The sequence below is a fragment of the Amblyomma mixtum genome, chromosome 10 (assembly GCF_055824585.1).
Source record: "Amblyomma mixtum isolate Tamu chromosome 10, ASM5582458v1, whole genome shotgun sequence".
Classification (NCBI taxonomy): Eukaryota; Metazoa; Arthropoda; class Arachnida; order Ixodida; family Ixodidae; genus Amblyomma; species Amblyomma mixtum.
In genome coordinates this window covers 167,623,299-167,634,938 of record NC_143021.1, presented here as the reverse complement: position 1 = coordinate 167,634,938, position 11,640 = coordinate 167,623,299, and the positions used below count along the sequence as shown (strand labels likewise).

The following is an 11,640-nucleotide window of genomic DNA, read 5'->3' as shown; positions in this document are numbered from 1 at the left end:
TTTTTAATCGAGGGGAACATGTTTAGGCATCTGATTGTTTACTTCAGATGGTAACGTTCATCCAGTTTCGAGTAAACTGTATTTTGGATTTTCATACTGTCCTTTCTATAGTTCCGGCTCATAAGTTTTTGCAGGGTTTCGTGTTTAGTAAAGGAGACTATAAGCAGGTTTTTTAACGCAGGTCCGGTGAATAAATGTTGCCGCAAAGATGAATGAATGCTGCATCTGCACGGCGTATTTAGAATACTGAGTCTGCCCTTAGGTTATCAGGTAAATAGTTCGGGGAAGGTGACTGTGGGAATCGCTTGCTGCCGCAGCTCACGGCGCGCGCTAAAGCACCGTTTTTTCTTGGCTACATTTGTTTACTGGGTTACGCAGTCAGCTTTTTAGATGCTTTTTGTTTGCGGTCAATCGAAAAAGTGCTTTAAAAACCTCGGAAAAGCGCCCCCGGTCGATCGGTGATGCGCTAGGCATGTCGCCTGCAGAAACGGAGTGCGGCTCCGCCGCATAACTGCGGTTGCTTGGCAGGAAGATGGCGGACCTACGCGCAACTCTGCTACCTTTGGTAGCATTTACAGTAACTCTAACCCTCCCTAGTCCAGTGACTCTAACCTCCATGCTCTAACCCTCCCTGCCTAGGGTGCCTCGATGCGCGCGCGCGCCCAGTTCGGCTGACTGAACCAGCCAGCCCCCGCGTTTGTGGAGACCGCAAAACAGGTGATATCTCTTTGCGCTAGCTTACATTCCCTTTATCATGGGCCTCCTGATAATGGGTGATTCCCTCGCCCCTTGTCCCGGAATTCATACGGCCGAAAAGCATTAAATTATCTTTCAGAAGCTTCGAATGATGAAAATTTGGAAGAAACACTTATACGCAAATGATGCGAATTACTCTTCGGTATACTTTTTATTGAGCAATGTCTGCTGTATTTCAAACATTGATTTCAGCAAAGTCTCGTACAAACTTCGATTAAATATAATCACTCAGAAGAGGCATTACTGCGCAAACAAGCAGTTCGCATACTGGGATATTTTTTTTCAGAGATCCCGAGTTGATATGTGTCAAGGTCATAGTCTGATGAGCTTCCTGGACGGCTTGTGAACATATTTTGAGGGCTTATCTTGTGCGTCGGTGATTTTGATTGCGTTGTTTGATGAGCAGTATTCGCATGAATTTTTCGGCGATTAAAGTCGCTGATCGCTTTGCGTGGCTGTCGTCAACACACTCTGGACAGCGCGTTCGAGCTGAGGCTCGACGAGTAGTTGAAGAACTTCAAGCGTATTCGTTCTTGGCAAGTCGTTTGCCGGGCGCTCAAAAAAATTCACTACATTGTTTAAGAGTGCAAGAAAATCTGGCTTTGGGTAGCATAGCCCGCTCATGTCTTTTGCAACAGTGCATACAGAGGATCATCTTTTTTGCACGTTGTTGTAACTAGCATTTCACAGGATCCGCAACCAAAATCTCTTATTAACTTAGCAATGTAGCCGCCAACGTATGACAAGCCCGAGTAAGTCACCGACCTTGGTGCAGAGGCTTGACATTTGCTTAGGTCTTCCAGCTCATCGTGAAACTTTTCACAGTGTGGCAGCCACTTGTTCAGCATCAGTACCGGGCGTCTCGGTTTCGTTCGGGCTGAATGACTTGGCCTTCACAATCCGATCAAGGGCAGCCGTAACGGCCCTGGCATCCAGTTGATCTCTTTCGTTAAAAATTTTTCTTTCGTTAAAATTTAAGCAGCGCTAACTTTTAGGACGAATACACAGTGGACATGACAGGACGGGCGCTTCCTAAAAGTTAGCGCTGCTTAAATTTTAACGAAAGAAAATGCATAACCAACTAGCCCCGCAACGTGTTTTACCAGTTGATCATTGCTGCCGCACATTTGTCGGATTCTTCCAAAAAGTGCCTCAATTGGATCACTGTTTAATTTCTTCGTCAGCACATAACTGACGCCTTTTTGCAGCAAGAAACGTGCCGTTTGAACAGTGGACTGCGTTGTGAAGAGCAAGGCTTGAAATGTCTCTTCTGTGAGTGCGCCGTTGCCTGAAGCGATTGACTGCACATTCCTTATGTATACATTTAACTCGTTTTCTAGCCACAGCAGACGATTATCGTACGTATTACAGGTCGGCGCCTTGTAGCCACTTCCTGCATAGGATGTATATCAAACCATTCCTTTATCGTTTTCATAAAACGAATGGTGGCACTTGCTTCTTTAAAATCACTCAGGACCATATCTCCACGGCTATTCTCCTGCAGATGCTGTAGCGCCGCACAAACCGGCGGTGAGAACACTTGAACAGCACGCAGCACGTTTTGCTTCTCCAGGTTCGAAGGATACACATGTTTCCGTGTGATGTTCCGAGCGAGTTTCACAGTCATCAGCTTCTGATACTCGTACAGCTTCTGAACGTATGTACCAGTAATAACATCACAGCCACAGGAACTGACTGCGGATATTTTTTATGACGTGACAAAGCTAAGGAAGATGACCCGCTCGGGGTCATGCGGATGTGTCACAACCGTACGCAAACAGCCATTACCCATGTGCTTAAACATTGTGGTGTTCGCCGAGTAGTTATCGGTCACAATGCGAACGATGACAAATCCACACGACTCGACCGCGGCAATCACTTCTTTCGTCCATTGGTAAAGGTCTTTTCCACTTAGCTGCTTCGTAAAATAATAAGAGCAGGGTATTTTATATTGGCTGTTAATACCACACAGAACAAAGCACAATACCCTGTTCGCTAAAATTCCCTGCGTGCTCGACGTGCCACTGCCGGGTCTGTCCTTAAGACCGAACACGGCATCTCCTTTGCGATCATAGATGCACTCTGGCTTTATGCTGGCTTCATCAATAATTCATGATGCCATATGCTGCTCAGAAGTGACGCCCCATGAACAAGTCGCGCAGCAGCACTCACTCCGGATGTGGTCGTACCTGGGCCCGTGTATTTCTTGAGGGTGCATTTTGCTGGCACATTCAGCAGCCTTGACTTTCGAGCCCTTCGGTGAGAGAAATCGCCATATGATGCATTCTCGAATAACTTCTTCAGGATACGTCTGATGTTGCTTTCCGTATCGCTCACTTTGGTGCAGCAGGAATACCGCCTTTTTGTCTCCATTCTGGGAGTCCGCCGCGATTCTTCTGACCGAAGCATGATGTTTGCTTTCGCGATAGAATGCAGTGCGTTGTTCTTCCATCGCGAGCTTTCCCACTAACTTCTTACTCTTGGAACGGTGATATGAAATTTGAGAGCGAGGCTTTGAAATCATAGAAAGGTACCGGCTTGCTCGCTGGCCATCGTTGGTTGTGGTTTGCGTACTAACGCTTTGAGTGCGTTCGCTGAGGCAGTCCGGCAGATTGCATTCCACAGGCAGCGATTCAAGCTGCTCAGCTTTCCGTTTGGTTTGTTTGGGCGCAGGAACAGCCCGAGCAGTATGTTCTTTGCGGGGCTTTTTCGCGGCTTTGCGGGGCTTTTTCGCGGGAGGCGCCAGGTAGGTCGATAGCCTTCGAAAACGGTAGGGACAGCACCAGGCAAAAGTTTCTTGATGCGGCACTCTGGAGCGTAGTCGGTCGATAGAAAATGGCTGGCTACGCACGACCATAGACAGCGACTTATCGTTGATCGTAAAATCCTTCCTTGCAATGTTTTTCTGCCATTTGGCGCACAACTCTCCGTCACTTGGAAACTGATGAAATGACACGCCTGGGCATTTCCCAGAGCGTGAACGGCAGAATGGCCCACACCATGTGGATGCCGATCAGCCCACGTGCACCAATTTAACACGAAACACCCTGAAAAATTCAACGACACAATCAGCAATGGGTCGAGAAAATCAAACAAAACAACTGCCAAAACCACTATACTTACTTGGTAGAACGTGGCAGCAGCGAATACGTGCACTGGTGAACGTTTGCGGTATTTGCAAAACACGTGCGATGAACCGTTCTTTCCGGCCGGAGGCAAGGCGTCTTCTACTGACCCTGGATAATTTGAAAGAGGATTCTGGTGTGGGCTAGTTGGTTCATGCTTAATAAACCGATTCACAACAGCGCCCGTCCTGTGTTTTTCGTGTTCCTTCTGTCCTCGTTCCGTAGCGCTGTTGTGAATCTGTTTATTAAATATAATTTGAAAGTAGCGTCTTTCTGTGAACTATGCCGCCGCGCCGCGCACCTTCGCCGATCCTCCTCTCTCACCTCTCCCATCGGCGCTTTTCTCAACGGTGGTTGGCTCCGCGGGCGGTCTCCGGGAAAAGCGCGCGGAAAGTTCGCTCTTTTTGTGTTTTCATTTTTCGTCGGCGCCATTTTTTAGCCAGCCGCCGCTTCTACGACCGAGCTCCCTGGCATTGCGCGCTTGCACTTCGCGTTATTCGCGCTCTTTTAGTGCAGCACTATGCCGAATGGCTGCGCATTTCAGTGCACAAGCCGGCGTGCATTTCTTGCAGACTCCTTTCAGAGCTAGGTGGCATGCACTGGCACGAAGCCGCGGCGCTGCGGTGCGCCGCCACCGGCCGCCATGATTGAGGTGCACGTAGCAGACGAACTCCTGCTAGAGTGTACTAGAAAGGTCCCCTTTCTAGTACACTCTACTCTTGCTCTGCAAGCACGAGTCCTTCGGGTGTCGCGTTCAGATTGCCGTTTGGAACCCGCGTGCGTCGGAAATTCGGCCGGTAAGTCGCCGAGCCCTAGAGCCGCACGAAACTACGTCGTAAACGAATGCCAATTTGATTGGGAAGCTGCGCTTGTTAGCGCTGCTCGAGCCGGCCGAGAAAACAGGCGCAGTGACGGAAGTTGGTCGCGTATTTAGTTCCCCTCGGTTCTGGGATAGAAGCTCGGATAGCAGTCAATGACAGCAGCGCTTCCGTGAAACCGGAGAGCCGCGTGTAGTTCGCGCGGAAGAGATCGGCGCCACTCGGCAGCTGCGGCGCGTCTGCGGTGCATGAGCGCACCGAGTAAATGTCTGACAAAAGGGGCCGGTATTATGTCTTGTGTAGGAGTCCTCTCCACTCAACGTACGCCATGTTGACAAAATTCGACACGAGAGTACCTGCTAGCTTTCAGTTCAATTCAATTTATTTCACCACATATTTACATGGTTGGAGCTCTCGGGCAAAAAGCTGCTCGGGGCAGCTTGACGAGGCCCAAGAGACCGTAACAAGGTAGAGCAGTGCTGATACATGAATGAAATATGACAATAGAAAAGACAACATTATATGCAATATTATATACAAGGAAAACACGGCTAGTGTTACAATACAAAAACTGACTGTGTACTGAAACATAATACATGTTCAAAAAGACCGTCGTAAACGACATAATTACGCAAAGGACGTTAGTATTTGATAACAAAACAAAATGTGATGATGGCCTGACATTTTAGGATTTTATTGTGCGATTAGAAATCGTTCCCGCAAGTCGCTTCTTGTGGGCCTAGCATCAAATTTATACTTGTTTAACAGTGAGGGGAGGTTATGTTTCAATGACTGGTTCCTATAATTTGTTCGGAAACGAGGAACGTGCCAGTTTTCTGTGTTTCGTGTAGATACTAATGGTTCGTGGCGTTGTAGTGAAGCGGTGGCAATTAAAAAGTCACGAAATGAATTAGACAAACAGCAGTATGTACGCAAAATCCGGAAGTCGTATAAAGAAAAGACAGGAATGAGCTTATAGGTTGCGAAAAGTAGGTCAGTATGTGCTAAGTGTTCGTGATTCCTGATGTATCATGTAATTCTTTTCTGTATTGTAAAGATTTTTTGTTTATTTCTATTGGTTGTAGTGCTCCAGACAAGGTTACAGTAGTTGGTATGTGAAGCAAATAAGGCATGGTATATTTGGAGCTTAACGCGTGTTGGAAGGAAAGTGCGACAACGCGAGACCACTCCAGCTACTGCGGAGATTTTTTTGCATATATTAGCATCATGCATGTCCCAGCTTAACGTGCTCCTAAATGTAACTCCAAGTATTTTAAGTGATTCTACGATATTGTCACGGACGCCGGTAGGATGTTCTATCCCTGGCAGAACAGTACCTGGCGAGCACACTGGGCAGAGCACAGCCGGCAGGCACTTGCACCGAGCAGAAGAGGACGAAGTCCGGCGCGCGACAAAGGTCGAAGACAGACCGGACGAGGGCGCCGGTAGAGTGATGGCTAAACTAAGTGCGGCATTGCCCCTCCCCTCTGGAAAGGCATCGACTCGATGCCTGAAAGTGAGGGGGAGCCACGTGTGGGTGTTAACAGAATCCCAGGCACCGAACGTGGTGAGAGTTGTCCTAGCGGGCATGGTATGGCTTGAGTCTTGCGACGTGCACAATTTCGGATGTCGAGGGCGTCTGGAAGAACGAACACTCCCTTGCGGGCGCACTACATACGTAACGTCGCTGAGATTGCGGAGGACCTCGTAGGGGCCGAAGTAACGGCGTAAAAGCTTCTCGGAGCGACCGCGCAGACGGATGGGGCTCCAAACCCACACTTGATCGCCAGGCTGGAAAATGACTTCGCGGTGACGGAGGTTATAGCGGTGAGCATCGACTTCTTGCCGCACGCAGGTTCGTTGCCGAGCCAGCCGGCGGGCAGCCTCTGCATGGCGAACGAATGCATCAGCGTCGGCAACGGATGGGCGTGCAATATCGGGCAACAACATCGTGTCCAACATAGTGTTAGGATAAACGAACAATTCAAAAGACGTTTATTCGTCTTTCCGTTACAAAGGATCACTGGGTTAACAAGGGGCCGTGTTGCTTCTTTCGTGTCCAACACCTGAGTCTGTTCTTTACGCGCTGCGCGAGCGCTCGTCCTCCTCATCCTCTCCTCACATCACTCTCTCCTCCCACGGCGGCTCGGGTTGCTCTGACTCAAAGTTCGGGTTGCTCGCCCTCCGGAGAAGGATCTCCGTCGGCGGGGATGAGCTGGCGCTTACATTCGGCCATCCTGTGCCACCGACCGCCCCGGTCGGAATCGTCCTCGCGGCCCGATTCTTCCGAACCTGTCTCGTAGAATTCCCGGTCCCAAAGCTTCAGCTTGTCAACCGGTGCAATACTGCTGTAAGCTCTTCGCCTTTGCCGCCCCGGAGGCACGTTTTCGATGCGGTAGCGGTCGTTGGGAAGCCTTTCTCGGATGATATACGGTCCTTTGTATTTTTCTTTCAGTTTCCTTGACTCACCACTTGCTGCCGGTTCTCGCTCAACAAGTACAACATCTCCGGGATTGTATGTCGGCGCTTCCACCCGCTTCCTGTTGTACCGCTCCTGTTGCTTACTTTGGTCTTCTCGGATATTCTCCGCCGCTGCGGCTCGCCTGGTTTCAACTTCATGGTCAAATTCCTCGGTGAGGGCGTCTTCCACGGTGTCGCCCTTGATGCCTCGCGGCCTGAAGTTGAAGAGCAGTCCGAACGGAGTAGATTTAGTGGCCCTGTGGAGCGTATTGTTTATGCCCCACATCACCTGAGGCAACGCAGAGTCCCAGTCTTTGCCGTTACGAAACCGGTATTCGTTTTTGACGCGCCTGTTTTCTTTGGATAGGTCTTCTTTTTTTTCTAGCCTTTCCTTCAAAGCTTGAACTTTTGGATCATTCAGCTGGGCAACAGTTAGCACGTCTTCTGTCGCTATGCATGTTGCAAGGACGTGAAGGCCAGGAACGATATCCGTCTCTTCTGGAGGGTCGTATGCAGAGCGGCTTAGTGCATCAACATGAGCCATTGCCGCCCCCTTACGATATTCCATGTCGAAGGTGAACTCTTGCAGTCGCAGCCACCATCTGCCAATACGGGGAAGCAGATTCCTTTTGCTCATCGTTGCCCGTACTGCGTTGCAGTCAGTGACCACCTTGAAGTTCATCCCGATTAGGTACAGTCGAAACCTTTCTAACGTCCAAACAACCGCAAGCGCTTCTAGTTCGTATGAGTGGTATCTCTCTTCGTAGTCAGTTGTCCGCCGGCTTGCGTAGATGACAGGATGAAGGTGCCCATCTGTTTGTTCTTGCAGAAGTATTGCTCCTAGGCCGTCTTTGCTGGCATCCGTGTGCACCTCTGTTCTTGCGTCGAACGCGAAATGCGCCAGAACTGGCCTTTCAGTCAGCTTCATCTTCACTTCAGTGAACACGGCATCGTGCTCTGATGTCCACTTCCAAACTGCGTCCTTAGACGTCAGTCGCGTTAGAGGTTTAGCGATGCTGGCGAACCTTTTTACAAATCTTCGAAAATAGCTTGCCAGACCCAAAAACTGACGCACCTGGTGTACATTCGTTGGTTCGGGAAAGTCAGCGACGCTCTGGATCTTTAAACTTCCGGGTCGCACTCCTCTGGCAGAAATGTCGTAGCCAAGGTAATCGACTTTCTCGAAGAAGAAACGGCACTTGCTTAATCGCAGCGTTAATCCCGCTCCGCGGAGGACATCCAAAAGCATTCTCAGGTGGTCAAGCCCCTCTTCCACGGTCGTTGTGGGCAGCAGGATGTCATCCATGTAGGCGAGAGCCACGGTGTTCCGTAGGGGACCCAGTACAGCGTTGATCATTCTCTGGAACACTGCCGGTGCGTTGGCCAAGCCAAATGGCATTCGAACGAATTCATAATGGCCGTCTGGAGTAACGAACGCAGTCCTGTGTCTCGATTCCTCGGTCATAGGGATTTGATAGTAGCCTGACGCAAGATCTAGGCTCGTGAAGAAGCATTTCCCTCTCAGACGGTCCAGTTGATCCTCAATTAAAGGCAGTGGATACCGGTCCTTTTTTGTGACACGGTTGAGGGCACGGTAGTCCACGCAAATTCATTGCTCCCCTGTCTTTTTTCGCACCAGTAGGATAGGACTTGCATAATCCGATTTGGAGTCGACAACAATGCCAGCTTGCTTTAGTTCTTCAATCATTTCTTTTGTGTGTGCCCGTTCGGCGTAAGTGAGTCGGTAGGGACGAAATTTCACAGGCTCCAGCGTTGTTAGCTCAATGCTCATTTCAGCGGCATTTGTGCAGCCAATCTCTGAAACGGTGGTTGCGAAGCAGTCCCGATACTCAAAATTAAGCTGTTCGAGCTTTGCACGTTCCTCAGGAGCAACACCAGGACCTACTTGAATCTCTTCGCTCGGTATCATTAAGGGCTGGACAATGCTGGTGTGCGACTCACCCTCTCGTGGCGATGCATCGTCTGGGTAGCAAATGTCCGCTCGTGCGACTCGTTCGTTCTCTTTGATGGTCAGTTCATGATTGGAAATGTTCATTATAGGGACTACTGTTTCGTTGGTCCCGTCAACGCTGAGTACACAGCGTGGTATGCAATGCTCTCGACCTTCTTGGCACCTGAGCTGCATATCCACGAAGACATCTGAGCGTGGTGCGCTACCAGTGGCGTAGAGCTTAACGAAACCCACGTATTTTGGGGGCACAACCGTTGTTTCCTTCGCCCATAGGCACACAGGTCGTTCTGGGAGCTCTGGAATTTCAATGGACTGAAGCGTGTCGTCTCTATTGTCCTCGTTCCTGTGCTCCTCAAAAATCCGCACTGTGTTCTTCCGCCTCACAATTGTGATGTGTGGTTGCTCGGTGAAAGGTTGGCCCACAAGTAGGGGTATGGACTGTGACGCGTCCGGCACGACCAGCACGGGAACGTCCGCTGTAGCTTGGTCGACCGTGAGGGTGATGTTCGTTTCCCCACACGGTGTCACATGTCCGGACCCGTAGCCCCCGATAGTGAACGGCTTTGTCAACTTCGTGTAAGCGACTCCGATTCGGTTGGCATCCTCCTTCCGCAGAGTTACGCATTGGCTACCGAGATCGACGTATGCTCGTATGTCGCAGCCGTTCGCTTTCGCCATCATAAAGTACTTTTCGTTCGCCTCTTCAGCGGCTCGGAGGTCAAAGCCCAACACGTTCTGAGCGACGCGCGCTCCTCTCTCCGTTTTTGCCCTGCAGTCTTTTTCTCCGTGGCCCACTCGTCCGCAAGCGTTGCATCTCGCCTTTCGCTGTGGGGCCGGGCAGTTGAGGGACACGTGACCGTACTCGCTGCAGTTGAAGCAGAGGGGCTCTCCTCTTTCATTCCATGGCGGCTTCCTCCTCGCCTTCGGAGAAAGGTTCTTGTGGTCGGTAGTGTTCAAGGCCGACGCCATTGCTTCGCTTTTGTTGCCATGGGCGTTGGCATATGCGGGGAAACGAGAATAGTTCGGGGGACCACTTGATTTTGAACTTTTGGAGGCAGTGTTTCCCAATCTTTCTTCGATGCGTTTCAGGCAGTGAAGAAGATCTTCCGGCGACTCGTACGTGCGTACGCTCACTGCTCTAATTAGGTCGTCATCGTCTAGCCCCGTGATGAGGTATTCAATGCAAGCTTCATCTGTGAGGTTGCAACGGCGAGCTTTCGAGAGCTTGTCGTAGTAATAACACTCGATGGGCTCACCGCGCTTTTGCCGTCGCTCCTGCATTTCCCGATGGAGTCGTTGGAATCCCGCTGTCGTGGGGAAGGCGCGCTTAATTTCTTCTTTCCATTCCGGCCATGTTTTGTCGACGGAAGAGAGGGAGTCATACCATGTATTCGCAGGCCCTTCCAACCTCGAGAGTGCGTTTCCAGATGTCAGCCGGTCGGACCAATGGTAGACTTGTGCCAAGTCGTCCACGCGTCTTATCCAAGCGTCTACTGTCGGAGAGCTGGATGACACTGGATCAAACGATGGCACTAACCGAGCTGTCTCTCCCGCGCCGATGATGGGTGTGGCCGCTGCTTGCTGCGTCTGAAGCAAGGCAATTCCGTTGATGGCTTCTCTCACTGCTGCCTGAACGCTGGCCTGCAGGATTTCCGCCACGTTGATCGTTGACTGAGGTATTGGAGGTAAGCTTCCACTTGTCACCACGTTGTCGGATCCGCCTTGGCTTGAGTCGTCGGCGTCGTCGTTCCCGCCATCGTTGCTCGGTCGTCCGCCATCTTCGTTTGCCATATCCGTTGAAGATGCTCCGGTGCGGGTGACAGGCATGGTGGGGCTTGCCGGTTAACTTCGTAAGTTCGGGCGAACGTTGACTGTATCCCACTTCTGAATTGTTAGGATAAACGAACAATTCAAAAGACGTTTATTCGTCTTTCCGTTACAAAGGATCACTGGGTTAACAAGGGGCCGTGTTGCTTCTTTCGTGGCCAACACCTGAGTCTGTTCTTTACGCGCCGCGCGAGCGCTCGTCCTCCTCATCCTCTCCTCACATCACTCTCTCCTCCCACGGCGGCTCGGGTTGCTCTGACTCAAAGTTCGGGTTGCTCGCCCTCCGGAGAAGGATCTCCGTCGGCGGGGATGAGCTGGCGCTTACAATAGTCACGACTTCACGACCGTGTACCAAACGAAATGGCGTGAACCCCGTCGTCTCTTGAAGGGCAGTATTGTAGGCAAACGTGACGTACGGAAGGATTTCGTCCCAGTTCTTATGGTCATCGTCGACATACATAGAAATCATATCAGCGATAGTCTTATTGAGGCGCTCGGTTAGGCCGTTGGTTTGAGGATGGTAAGCAGTGGTCTTACGATGACTTGTGCCACTGAGCCGCATAACTTCCTGAGTAAGCGTGGACGTGAACGCTGTGCCTCGGTCAGTTAAAACAACATAAGGGGCACCATGGCGGAGGACTATGCTGATGATGAAAAAGTCAGCAATTTCAGCAGCAGTGCC

General features: G+C 50.6%; 1 protein-coding gene across 1 annotated transcript; it reads right to left on the bottom strand.

Moving 5' to 3' along the window:
- Positions 1-1,575: 1,575 nt before the first annotated feature.
- LOC149327667 (uncharacterized) lies at positions 1,576-11,270 on the bottom strand. Its single transcript, XM_089564949.1, has 4 exons — positions 9,295-11,270; positions 7,169-7,416; positions 3,880-3,992; positions 1,576-1,647 (listed from the first exon to the last, which is right to left on the bottom strand). The coding sequence occupies exons 1-4, from the start codon at positions 10,956-10,958 to the stop codon at positions 1,576-1,578; spliced, it is 2,097 nt and encodes a 698-aa protein (XP_089421075.1). The 5' UTR covers positions 10,959-11,270.
- Between the last annotated feature and the right edge of the window lie 370 nt (positions 11,271-11,640).